At 47.5% G+C, this 13,618-nt stretch overlaps 3 protein-coding genes across 3 annotated transcripts; 1 reads left to right on the top strand and 2 right to left on the bottom strand.

Moving 5' to 3' along the window:
- Positions 1-1,358: 1,358 nt before the first annotated feature.
- Positions 1,359-3,135, top strand: LOC120675508 (inorganic phosphate transporter 1-11-like). The gene is made up of 2 exons (XM_039956712.1): positions 1,359-2,530; positions 2,601-3,135. The coding sequence occupies exons 1-2, from the start codon at positions 1,359-1,361 to the stop codon at positions 3,133-3,135; spliced, it is 1,707 nt and encodes a 568-aa protein (XP_039812646.1).
- Positions 3,136-3,851: 716 nt separating this feature from the next.
- Positions 3,852-4,553, bottom strand: LOC120672102 (arabinogalactan protein 20-like). Its single transcript, XM_039952396.1, has 2 exons — positions 4,442-4,553; positions 3,852-4,003 (listed from the first exon to the last, which is right to left on the bottom strand). The coding sequence occupies exons 1-2, from the start codon at positions 4,551-4,553 to the stop codon at positions 3,894-3,896; spliced, it is 222 nt and encodes a 73-aa protein (XP_039808330.1). The 3' UTR covers positions 3,852-3,893.
- Positions 4,554-5,829: 1,276 nt separating this feature from the next.
- Positions 5,830-9,430, bottom strand: LOC120674892. The gene is made up of 3 exons (XM_039955994.1): positions 7,852-9,430; positions 6,913-7,119; positions 5,830-6,204 (listed from the first exon to the last, which is right to left on the bottom strand). The coding sequence occupies exons 1-2, from the start codon at positions 9,428-9,430 to the stop codon at positions 6,932-6,934; spliced, it is 1,767 nt and encodes a 588-aa protein (XP_039811928.1). The 3' UTR covers positions 5,830-6,204; positions 6,913-6,931.
- Positions 9,431-13,618: the final 4,188 nt, after the last annotated feature.

Here is a 13,618-nt window from a genome sequence, read left to right as displayed (position 1 = left end):
TTTTCTTGGGATCTATGTGCTCCAAAGTAATTTCTGATGTGATATTTACTCCCTCGGGTCTTCAAATACTGATATTTTAGACATTGACAAAATTTTAGTTTTGACTGTTACCTTTTCCTATAAATTATTTATAATACACAATTGAGATACACTTTTATAAAATTATATTCTAAGATGAATCTTTTTAATACAATTTTAACATGTCAAACTCAACACATATAAACTTTATTTATAGTCAAAGTTTAAAACTGGAGGGAGTATTCATTTGCTAGATGATATTTAATTTCAAAAATTTCATAAGTTGTTTTCCAAACATTTATAATAATATTTAAATAATAACAATATACAAGATCTTAGTCAAACTAGCCGCGCAAATGCGCGGGTCACCTCAGTAAAGACAAGAGAACTTGCCTGCTTACAGGTTTTCAGTATAGTTTGTTATCTCGCAAAAAAAAAAGTATAGTTTGTTATCAGGCTCAACCTGTCATTTAACTGGTCTTAAATATCTTTTCTATGCAGCCAGATACAGCTTGCTGACAAGGCCTCGACTATTACAGAAACTAAAGCTGATATTCCGAAAAGAGGGTGCTGCTGAGAATGTTGCTGGCCAACAGCAGCAAATGATTGGAGGAATGGAGGCTAACGGAAAGTTTCCCAGCAAGAAACCTCCTAATAAAGCAGTTCGCGAAACACAAAAAGGTTGAATGAGACCCTGTTTTTTTTTCTCTTCTCAAATTGCCGCAAAATACAGTTGAAAACAACTTGGATATCCTGTTATCGTAGCAACCTGCATGATGATTTGTGATTTGGACAGTTGGCCAGAAAGTGTGAGGAAACCGTATGGTGCCCATCGCCAATGAGCAGGCGGCAGACTCGCTGTCGAATATCCTGGTCGAAACGACAGAACCGCTTCTTAGCTGACTACGCGCGTCCGGGGTAGCGACGAGCGATCCCCAGCTGCGGCCTCCCGGCAGATTGCGCGCCAGACAAAACCGCAGGTCCGTTGCCGCCAACCTATCCACTGCCCGACCCGTCAAGACCCCTCCTCGATCTCTCGGCCGGGACGAAGAGCACCGCACCTAGTGGCCATGGGGAATATGCTGCCAACCAGCCCGAGACAGGGCGCGCGGATGACGACGGGCTTCGCCTCGTTGCGGACGCCCCCCTCTCGTTCATCGACCTTGTGATGGCGCCTCCCCCCCGGCTCCCACGGCTATAAGAAGAGCCCGTGCGAGCAAGCCGCCAAAGCACCGAGCTCGGATCGACCGATCGAGCTAGCTTAGCTGGGCTCGCACACCCACGGAACCCTGCCGTACGACGCCGGCGCGTGAGTCGTGTGTGCGCAGGGCGGAGGCGAGATGGCGGGCGCGGCGGCGGGCGGGCCGAACCTGGCGGTGCTGGACGCGCTGGACTCGGCGCGCACCCAGATGTACCACATGAAGGCCATCGTGATCGCCGGCATGGGCTTCTTCACCGACGCCTACGACCTCTTCTGCATCTCCACCGTCTCCAAGCTGCTGGGGCGCCTCTACTACCCGTACGAGAACATGGACTACAGCACCCTCAAGAACAGCAAGCCCGGCACGCTGCCCGTGAGCATCAACAACATGGTCGTCGGCGTCGCGCTGGTCGGCACGCTCATGGGCCAGCTCGTCTTCGGCTACTTCGGCGACAAGCTCGGCCGGAAGCGCGTCTACGGCATCACGCTCGTCCTCATGGCCGCCTGCGCCATCGCCTCGGGCCTCTCCTTCGGCAGCTCCGCCCGCGCCGTCATCGGCACGCTCTGCTTCTTCCGCTTCTGGCTCGGCTTCGGCATCGGCGGGGACTACCCGCTGTCGGCGACCATCATGTCCGAGTACTCCAACAAGAAGACGCGCGGCGCTTTCATCGCCGCGGTGTTCGCCATGCAGGGGGTCGGCATCATCTTCGCGGGGCTCGTGTCCATGATCGTCTCGGGCCTCCTCCTCCACTACAACCACGCGCCATCGTTCTCAGATGCAATCAAGAACGACCCGAACCACGACCCCATCGCGTCAGCCCAGAAGCCGGCGGCCGACTACATGTGGCGCATCGTGCTGATGATCGGCGCGTTCCCGGCGCTGGCCACCTTCTACTGGCGGATGAAGATGCCCGAGACGGCGAGGTACACCGCGCTCATCGAGGGCAACGCCAAGCAGGCGGCCAGCGACATGGAGAAGGTGATGGACGTGGAGATCCAGGCGGAGCAGGAGAAGCTCGCCAGGTACAAGGCGGCCAACGACTACCCGCTGCTGTCGGCGGAGTTCGCCCGGCGCCACGGCATGCACCTCATCGGCACGGCCACCACGTGGTTCCTCCTGGACATCGCCTTCTACAGCCAGAACCTGACCCAGAAGGACATCTTCCCGGTGATGAAGCTGACGAGCGCCGCCAAGGATGTCAACGCCCTGACCGAGGTGTTCCAGATCTCCAAGGCCATGTTCCTCGTCGCGCTCCTCGGCACCTTCCCCGGCTACTGGGTCACCGTCGCCCTCATCGACAAGATGGGCAGGTACATACTAGCTAGTAGTACTCTTTCTTCTTCGTGGATCAGTAAATAACATGCATGATGATCGATGCAGGTACCTGATCCAGCTCCTCGGTTTCTTCATGATGTCCGTGTTCATGCTCATCATGGGCGTCATGTACGAGAACCTCAAGGACCACAACCACGCGCTCTTCGCCCTCTTCTACGCGCTCACCTTCTTCTTCGCCAACTTCGGCCCCAACAGCACCACCTTCGTGCTCCCCGCCGAGCTGTTCCCGACGCGCGTGCGCTCCACCTGCCACGCCATCAGCGCCGCGTCGGGCAAGGCCGGCGCCATCGTCGCCGCCTACGGGGTGCAGAGCCTCACGCTCAAGGGCGACGTCAAGCACATCAGGAAGGCGCTCATCATCCTCTCCATCACCAACCTGCTCGGCTTCTTCTTCACCTTCCTCGTCCCGGAGACCATGGGCCGGTCGCTCGAGGAGATCTCCGGGGAGGACGCCAATGTCGGCACCGGACCCGGCGCCGTTCCCGCCGGCGCCCCGGGCATGGGCGCTGCCCGCGACGTGAGCCGAGACGACAAGATGCCTGTTTCCAGCACCGAGTGGCAGAGCTCCATGCATGCGTGATCGATGATGCTGAATTCTGATGCCCTCCAAGGGGCACGTAATAATTAATATTGTTACCCGTTTGAACAGCGTGGGAATTGAGGAGCAAGAATAAGAGCAACTACTTAGATGTTGCCAAATTATTGTAGCTTGAGAGTGAGTGTTCTGTAGAGTTTGATTATATGCATACGGTTGGCTTTGCAAAAAAATGAGAGGATAAAAATGCATGTTGCCATCTATTTAAGTGTACCGTCAAGGGGCATCCTGTACTACTTAAAATGTGACTTATGTCAAGTATTCATATGACATTGTACTATGTGTTGGGGTCTCTTGCAATTATTCCTATTTCTTACTTCTTAGTGTGTAGTATCTCCTCAACAATTATATTGATTGATATTTTACTTATATCTCGTCTTATATATGCTATTTATTACGTTGCGAGTAATATATACTAACACATCTGAAAAAAAGTCCTACAATTATTCTTCTCAAGTGGACATCTAAATCAAGATAGATCAGCTGCATGCGGGTAGAAATCTTGTACTTGGAACTTTTTTGTATGTGTTGCATTAACTTCTGAGTTCTGACATTCTACTCTTTAGGCTATGCCCCGGGCCGGTGGTGACCGCATCACTGAACTGAATCACTGAAAAGACCGTAAAAAGCCTAGAACTAGCAAGGATATCCTGAATCCTGATCCTGGAGCAAACTGGATCGATTGATCGAGCACCGTTAATTACACCTTAATTAGCGCCGAATTACAAAGCAAATTATGGATATCAAAAGAGCCTGTAGGCGGAGGAGGAGGCGTCCAGGGGGTGGATGAGGTAGGTGAGGACAAGTGCTACCAGCATGAGCACGTAGGCGATCCCCTGGTCCACACTTGTTCCTGCCAAAATCATCAACAAGAGAGACCAATCATCATCATCACCGTCATATATAAGAAGAAAAATAAATCTCTTCTTCCATTCGACGCAAACAACGTAGCTGCATAGTGCGTTCCTCCCAAAACAAGCCACTTGTCGCATCGGGAATTCCTCCCAAAAAAAAAGTCTTCTATCTCTAAAATATACAATTCTTGCTTTCCGAGAAGTCAAACAATTTCAAATTTTATCTGACTTATACAAAGTTATATTAATATTCATATTACAAAATAAATATTTTTAAATTAATCATATAATATATTTTCCTAATAATTCTGTTTGGAGACATGAATATTAATAATTTTTTATATAAATCTGATCGAATAAGCAAGAATTGCATTTTGGGGGACCGAGGGAGTAGAAAAAACAACGACGAGAAAGGATAACGGAGAGGGCTGACTGACCGTCACTGGTGGGTGCCGCGGCGGGCGCCTGCGCGTTGGCCGCGGCGGCGAGGACGGCGGCGACGGCCACCACCACAAGGACTCCTACGGAGGCTCTCGAGATCGGCGCCATTGTTGGGCTCCTGTTGGTTCTCCTCACGGGGGACGGGGTGGGGGCGGAGACAGACGCCGATCAAAACGACGGGCTGCTCCGGGTGCCCCCTCTCTCTCGCTCTGGGGGCGACCAGGACGAGAAGGAGAGAGCGCGCGCGCGGCGGCGATCGGCGTGTCGATCCGGCGGCGCGGGAGGGGTCGTGCCGCCATTTATAGCACAGCCCTATATCCGGGTGGTCGAACGGGCGCGCACGCCTGCGGCGGGGAGCGGGCGGACGGCCTCGTTCCTCGCGCGCTCGGATCCCGGCTCGGTATCGGCGTATCGCTACCTGCCCGATCGGGGCTTCACCTGGTGATGGCCTGGAAGCAAATCCTCTGCAGGAACTGACGAAGCCTCCCTCACCCGTCGCCTATGTTTAGCATCAAGCGGTTGTGATCTGTACCAGAGTCAAGTATACTTACTCCTGAGCCTGAAGTTGTGCAGTGCAAGCAGCTAGAGCATGGAAACTGGAAAGCACAAAAATTCCAAAATTCTCCAGAGCTAGGATCTCGGTGCCAAAACAACATGGTTATGGTGGTGTCAGCCCACGATATTGATGCACAACATATGGCGCGTGCACCATCAACATCTTTTCACCTTCGCTCGACCCCTGGGCAGAACGGAGGGGGTGTTTCTGACTGAAGTCAGGCAGCTGTCAGGGATACAAAGCCACATCATCAAACACAGGTATGTCGTATGGCAACCTGCCAACCTAGCATAGCAGAGTACTCAGGAACAGGCTGAAATCCAACCAAGCAAAGTGCAGAGAGAAAATCAAGATGCTCAGGCTCAGCACCCTCTGCATCTTCAGCTTCGCACGGTTCTCACGGAGCTACATCCAGCATAACCTACACAACGATCTCACAGAGGATTCACACCAATGATTTTTTTTTGAAGGAATACACCAATGATTATCCAAATCTGAAATAACTGCCAGAACCAAGAATGCAACCAGCAGAACAAGCCACTTCAGCCGATCCACAGGCAACAGCAAAAACATTTTCTCACACAATCCTACTGACACCAGCAAAAAATCGTCAAAGGAACACGCAGCAAAAATGATCAACATATTAACACGGGCCTATGACACAGATTTTCCTGATAATATTTCCCATCAGCATTATTAACAACAGAACATCTCGACCCTGTTTCCAATGGAAAAAAGGAACCTATCCATGACTTCTTCACACTGCCGGATTTACTCTTATCAATTCATCATCAATATCTCAACAGGGTGAGATGGAATCATGGAAACTAAAGAGTACGATAAAATCGGCATCACTTATAAGTATGCTCTTTTTAAGCACAATGCAACAACTGCTAATCTTTCTACTCAGCAATTATGTCTAATTTCAGCATGAGCTACATAGTACATCACAACAAAACATGGTAGCACCTTCCATTAAGGTCCAGACATTCAAACCTTACCGGATACTGCTTTGTCACTTTCAACGGAAAATGGATTCTCTTTGTTCCTGTAAATACTGAACAACTAACAACTCAGAGACCCATTGCTACTCTCCCAAGTGAATCCTGCCCCCCAGAATCATGCTTCACTAGTTCCTCAGCTGTTCTTTTCAGTGGCCCCTGAAGGTTACCATCCAAAAGAAATCCCGCCAATGCAGCTGCCCTAAAGTAACAACACCAAACAAGTAATATTGTTACACGCATTGTATAAAACTATCACTATAAAATGTCTTATTTTAAATAAGTCAGCATGAACAAATATAACCTACACAACGATGTCACAGAGGATTCGCACCAATGATTATCAAAATCCAAAATAACAGCCAGAACCAAGAATACAACCAGCAGAACAACCCACTTCAGCCGATCCACAGGCCACAGCAAAAGAAAAAAAACATTTTCTCACACAATCCTACTGACTCCAGCAAAAAAAAATTCAAAGGAACACGCACCAAAAACGATCTACGTACATGTTAACATGGACCTATGATACAGATTTTCCAGTGGCTGGTCTCACTGGAACAGACCACATTTTCTGATAACATTTCCCATCAACATTATTAACAATAGAACATCTCGACCCTGCTTCAAATGGTAAAAAGAAACCTCTCCATGACTTCTTCACACACTGCCACATTTACTCTCATCAATTCATCATCAATATCTCAACAGGGTGAGATGGAACCATGTAAACTAAAGAGTACGATCAATCGGCATCACTCAATGCAAGTAAAGAAACAGAGTTACTGCAAGTCTGCAACTGCTAATCTTTCTACTCAGCAATTATGTCTAATTTCAGCATGAGCTATATAGTACATCACAACAAAACATGGTAGCACCTTCCATTAAGGTCCAGATATTCAAACCTTACCGGATACTGCTTTGTCACTTCAACGGAAGTATGGGTCCTCTTTGTTCCTGTAAATACTGAACAGCTGCTCAGAGAATCCCATTGCTACTCTCCCAAGTAAATCCTGCCCCCCAGAATCATGCTTCACTAGTTCCTCAGCTGTTCTTTTCAGTGGCCCCTGAAGGTTACCATCCAAAAGAAATTCTGCCAACCCAGCCGCCCTAAAGTAACAGCACCAAACAAGTACAGCTTCAGAAACCACTACAGCGAACAAAGTACTGTCACATTGTTACACGCATTGTATCAAATTATCACTGTGATTTGCTGAGTTTAATATCCATGCATAAACAGCAAGCTATACCATTGCATGACTAAATTAAAGAATATCTACTCATAGACATTAAACTATGCTCATAAAGCTCATTCAAGGGGATACACATTTCAAAGTTTAAGATTACTTTTTGGCATCAGAACATAGTTTGGAAACTTAAAACTGAACTGAAGACATCACTTACTGGTATCACCAAATACAAGGCCATTGCTCACCGATACAGCCATAGCCAAGTTGGAATTAAATTCTAACTGAATTCAAATACAAATAGCCATTGCTCAAAGCGAAATACAAATCAGGCAACTAGATAGAATAATAACAATGTTCATGACTTGCAAATTATATGATTTGTGCTTGATCTTGACTTTAAAATTCCATGTGCGTTAAACTTATATGCATGTTAAAGCAACTTGTTGCTGAATATATACATTTATGGAACATGACATAGTACAAAGGTAAAGGTTAATATTATTATCCTATAAATATCCTATGCAGATGCTGTTATGCAAAAAATACAATATAAGTATGGACACATGTATCGTAATTACTTAAAGCATATGCCTTTTAACCTAGAGGGAACTCAGTTTCAACATACCTGAATACATCAGATTTGCTGAGTATACTATATCCACTTCGTCCTCCTTGAATCGTTAACTTCTTTTGTCGGAGAAGAGCACAGGCAGCTTGCATACAGATGTCATTATTTGCTAAACATGAGGTATACACATCTGAAGCAGATTTCCAGTGCCTTGTAACTTCTGAAGGCAACGAACTTTCTACTGGCTTTTGCTCTGAATGCAGCGTGATCAGGTTGTTCTGCTGCAAGGAGGTGGGCAATGAACTCTCTACTGGCATTTGCTTTGAATGCAATGTGAGCTGGTTGTTCGGCTGCAAGGAGGCTGATACCGCCTTATCTGAGGTCCTGAGTCTGCCTCTATCACTGACCTCGTTATCCTGACAGGTCGTGAGCTTACCACTTTGCTTCCCAATGCCATTAGTTCCTGACAACACATCTATGTTGAGCACTTGGCTTTGTGATTTCTGTTGTTCTCTAATAGCTCCCGGAACCACACAAGATTTCCCCGCAATTCCATTAGTTTCCAGTGGCGCCTTCATCTTGTGCATTCCACCATTTGTTCTCCCCTGCTCTCTGATAGTATCCGGAACCAAGTTGATAGTTGCATCTGGCGCAGAACCAGTAGTTACGTTGGGCGTATCAGCACCGGCTCGCGCTGATTCCACAATTCTCCTCGCCGTATCCGTATGGCTTGGAGTTCTCACCTGAAAGGGCGGACCAGCAGCAGAACCTCCTTTGTTACCAATCCTCCCTCCATCTTCAGCACCATCAACCTTGGAGAATTTTTTCCGGGGGCTGTTCTTTGCAGCCGAATCGGTGGGCGGGGGAGCCGGCATTGTCCTGGAGAGTCCTCCGCCCTCCCTCGGTTGGCAAATATCCCCCTTCTTGTTCGCCAAATTTGCCACCTTTAGCTGGGGAGACGCACCAGCTCTCTGCCCAGCACTTGGTTCGGGGTCTCCCCTGTTTACGGGAGGCCTTTCCGGCGGATGATCCCCCAAAGGTCCGACGGAATTGGCCTGCACATCTTGCTGTCCCTTCTTGGGCTCACCATTAGGCACAGGCTCAGCTCCCCGCCGCTTCTTGATAAGCTGGCTCAGAGGGATTCTATCGTCTTCGTCGTCGGCGTCGGACGAGTCCATGTTCACGGGCGCTTTCCTCTTGCAAGAATCCCCCGCGCGGCGCCCCTTCGCCTTGCAAGAAACCCCCGCGACGTCTGGGCGGAACTCCCCCTCCTCCCAGTCCCCGTCGTCGTCGTCGCCTCTGCTGTCGCAGAAATCGATGACCTCGGTGCGCATGTCGCCCCGCGGCGCCGGGCCTGCGATCGCGCCGCCGGAGCCGGAGGGGCGCCCGGTCGGCCCGCAGCGCGCCGCCCTGAGCGCGAGGTACTCCTCGCGCAGGGCCTGGAGCTGCGCGAGCGCGTCCGCAAGGCCCGGCCTGACCTCGGCGAGCCTGGCCTCCGCGTCGGCGAGCCTGCGGTCGCGCGCGGCGAGCACCCGCGCGGCCGCGTCGTAGTCGGCCCTGCGGCAGGTGACGCGGAGGTGCGCCACGAGCTCCGGTCCCGAGAGGCGGTCGAGCGCGGCGTCGCGGTCGGAGGCGTCGGCGCCGGAGCCGGAGCCGGAGCCGGAGGACATCGCGCCGGGGCGGGCGCTTCTGGTCGGTGGCGCGGCGGGGAATGCCCTAGGCAGGCCGGGGCACGCACGTAGTAGGAAGAAATCGGGGGGCCGCGGCTGGCTGCTGTGGCGGATGGGGGACTGGTTGGGGGGTTTTGGCCTCGAGGGTTGGGGCGGAGTTGGTGGAGCGGTGGAGGACGTGCTCCGGAGGAGTGGGGAGTTCGCCTCGATTGTTTCGAGGATTCGAAGCGAACAGAGGGGGGACGGAGACGGCGGCGGTCGCACTACTAGTACTGGAGGACTACTGGTCCCCTCTGGCTTCTTCCTTCCGGTTTGCTGGCTGGACCATGGTCTTTGTTTGTTGGGGGAAGGACGAAGATTTTCTCCCTTTTTTTTTCCTTCCACAAGAAGCAAGCAAATGAGGAAGAAGCTCTGGAGCCCCTGTATTTTTTCCCTCACTTAAAGATAGACTAAAATTCGTGGCACACTGGCTAGCTGGGAACAAAGCGCAAACAACAAAAAAAACTGACAGCGGTTTCCAGCCATATTATACCGTTCGTAGGAACACCGGCGGCAACAAGAAAACTGTTTTTCTTCTCTTGAGGAATGGAACACTACCTTTTTTTTTGCGAGGAATGGAACACTACCTTGCTTTGAATGGAACACTACCTTGCTTTACTGAGGGTACATGTAGTTCTTAAAAACAACAACAACAACAAAAAGAAGCGTACATGTAGTTCATGGCCAGATGATGCCGTCATGGCCTAAGCAAGAAGACGCTGCCTAAGTTCAATGAAGCATTGTTGTATGCATAATGCATCTAACTAATTTTTTGTATGGCCCTTTTAAATTTATCTGCTACATGGCTTTCTATTTCAAATTCGAAAGTACGTAGCGTGCATGGTTATCTGCTGCATGGCTTTCTATTTCGAATTCGAAAGTACGTAGCGTGCATGGTTATGGGACCGTGGTTGCAGGGAATACCTTACCAACGGTAAGGTATTTATCAGTGGAGCCCGGTAGCGATAATCAATACAGATTATCGTTGATATTGGCTTCGATTATCATGATAATCGCGATTATCGCTAAAATCGGCTTCGATTATGAGTCGATAATCGTTGATTATCGAACGATAATGCAATCCCTGCGTGGTTGTAACGGCTGCGCGCGCTCTTTCAATAACCGACAAAAAATTCCTAAGTTATTATCTTTCCAACTTAGGCTTCTATTTCGAAGTCGTAAGCACATAGCGTGCATGGTTACGGGACCGTGGTTGTAACGGCTCTGCGCGCGCTCTTTCAATAATAAAAAAAATCCCAACTTATTGTCTTTCCAACTTAGACTTCTATTTCGAAGTCGAAAGCATATAGCGTGCATGGTTATTGGAGCGTGGTTGTAACGGATTCAGTCTGCGCGTGCTCCGACAAACTTTTTCTCAAAATCTTTTTTTGGAAGCTTTTCTACAAGCTTTCTGATAACTTATGAGTCCTTTTTGAAATGTTTATAGAAAAAAAAATTTTTGAAAGTTGCCAGGAGCACTGGCCCATCATATAAGACTCGTATAGACATCTGTGCTGACCGCACGCTCACACACAGATGAGACTGCCCGAGAAGTCTCGGAACGCGTCTACCGCGGCACACACACGCACTCACGCAACCCCACACACACTCTACCTACACAGTGCCCGGTCCTCTCAGGGGAATTAATCCCCGGTGCGACACCGCACGTCGTCCCAGCCGGGGATCAAACGCGGGTGGGCAGGCTGGCCACTGCCAGCGCTACCACCGAGCTACACGCTCGTTCGCTTATAGAAAAATATTTTAGCAAGTTTCCTGAAAATATCAAAATAAAAAATTAAGAATGATATCCGAAGGTGATATAGTTGCTATCTTTAAGTGACACACTTTGACTAACAATTTATAATAACATATTACGCTTCAAATAATAAATAAATAAATATTGTACAAATCTCTTGATGAATCCAGCAGCATCTATATCTCATCTTATTATCAGGTAGCAACTATCTAACATCTCGATGTACGTACATCACTATTTTTTATTTGTAGCTAAATTAAAGAAAGCTGACGGTTATGGGTGCTGCAACAATAAACTCATGTTTCGCTAGAAGACGGAAGATAATAATGAGCAGACTATTCGTTAGCAATTTAAATAAAAACACCGGCGGCCAACAATAAAACTAGCAGCGGTTTCCAGCTTTATTATACTGTTGGTAGAAACAACAAAACTTTTTTTTTCACTTGAGGAATGGAACGCTACCTTGCTTACTAGTTACTAAGCGTACATGTAGTTCTTTTCAAAACTAAGAAAAGAAGCGTACATGTAGTTCAGGACCAGGTGATGCCGTGATCAGAGGCGGAGCCAGAGTGGGGACATAAGGGGCTCAAGCCCCCCTATCCACTAGGAACTCCATTGGAGGCAAAAGGGAATGAGGAGGAGGAGAGAGGGGAAAGGAGGAAGAAGAAGAGAGAGGAAGAGGAAGGAGCCTTCTTAGGTGTTGAGACTGGCTCCACCACTGGCCGTGATGGCCTAAACAAGAAGATACTACCCAAATTTAATGAAGCATCGTTGTATGCATAATGCATCTAACTAAATTTTTGTGTCCCTTTTAAACTCCTCTGCTACATGGCTTTCTATATTTCGTATTCAAAAGTACGTAGCGTGCATGGTTCCGGGATCGTGGTCGTAACGGTTCCTGCTACGCGCGCTTCGTTAATACGAAAAGTACGTAGCGTGCATGGTTACGGGATCGTGGTCGTAACGGTTCCTGCTACGCACGCTTCGTTAATAACGGACAAAAAAAATCCCAAGCTATTGTCTTTCGAACTTAGATTTCTATTTCAAAATTGAAAGCACGTAGCATGCATGGTTATGGGGAGTGTGGTTGTGAAGGATCTAGTTTGCGCGTGCTCCGACAACGAAATACAAAAGTTCTCCAAGCCGTCATCTTTCCAACTTGGCTTCAAATTCAAAAGCATGTAGCGTGCATGGTTATGGGAGCATGGTTATAACAGCTCCCAATGTGAGCGCTCTAACAACAAACGACGGAAAATTCCCAAGCTATCATCTTCCCTAATATTTTTTATTTTGTATTTTGGCACACGTCCACTGTATGACAAAAACCAACAAAATCTCCTCCTTGTTCTCCGCGACAACCTTATCTGACATGTATTTTTTTGCTTGAACAACTTTTATTTTATTGAAACCACGTGCACGTCTCACAAGTATAAACACTTATATCCTAACGCGCGCCATGAGATACCAAAGTGTGAAGCAGGGATAAAAACACTCTTTACTCCTTAGAAAATGGTTGTGTCAACATAGTCAAAACTTTTTTCACCCAAACTCCCACAATCGGCCCCACAATCCTCCACATGCACACCATACTTCAGTAATTGACTCTAATTATGGTATTATATTTTGAAGTCTAGGGAAGAATTGATTTGATTGAGTACATAACGCATCCACTTATCAAGGCACATTCCATGTTCACGCACCATACTTCATTTTATTTAACCCCAAACCATTTGCATATAAGTGCACTTTTCATTTATTTTATTTATTTGTTTTTTTTGAAAAGCTATTTCTTTGTCAATCATGGTACACTTTCAATTACTAATCGTCAATCATATTTGCAAATTGTAATCAATGTTGATTGATACCTGCTCAGATTACTTTTATTGTTTATAGATGTATGCCATGTACACCAAAACATTTCAAAAATTAGTGGCTGAAATCAAGGATTGAATTTGTGATTTATGCAATCAAGAATTGATACCCTCTCAAATTACTTTTTCTTATACATAGATGTACCCAATCTGCCAAAGGTTTCCAAAATACCGGTATGAAAGTAAGGGATGGATTAGTGATTTGTGCAATCAAGAATTGATACTTGTCTGGATTACTTTCCTAGTTACGAAAACAAGTTATTAGAATGATGCTTGGTCCAACTGAATATAAAACTTAAGTTTGAGCGGTGAAATATATGAAGAGTTTCAAACTTTCTTAATATTATTTTAAGATGTTCAGTATCAAATATTTTACCAAACATTAAGTTAATGTAAATATAAACTTTGTTTACTATATTTCTGAAAACACGCGTACATATCCACACTAGTGTAAAGTTAAAGCTTGGTCTACACGCACGGTGATCAGTGGGACGTGCATCGTGCAGTCATGGGTTCCTGCAC

The sequence above is a fragment of the Panicum virgatum genome, chromosome 5N (genome assembly GCF_016808335.1).
Source record: "Panicum virgatum strain AP13 chromosome 5N, P.virgatum_v5, whole genome shotgun sequence".
Classification (NCBI taxonomy): domain Eukaryota; kingdom Viridiplantae; phylum Streptophyta; class Magnoliopsida; order Poales; family Poaceae; genus Panicum; species Panicum virgatum.
Note: the sequence above shows the minus strand (reverse complement) of the source record. Positions and strands in the feature narration are given on the sequence as shown.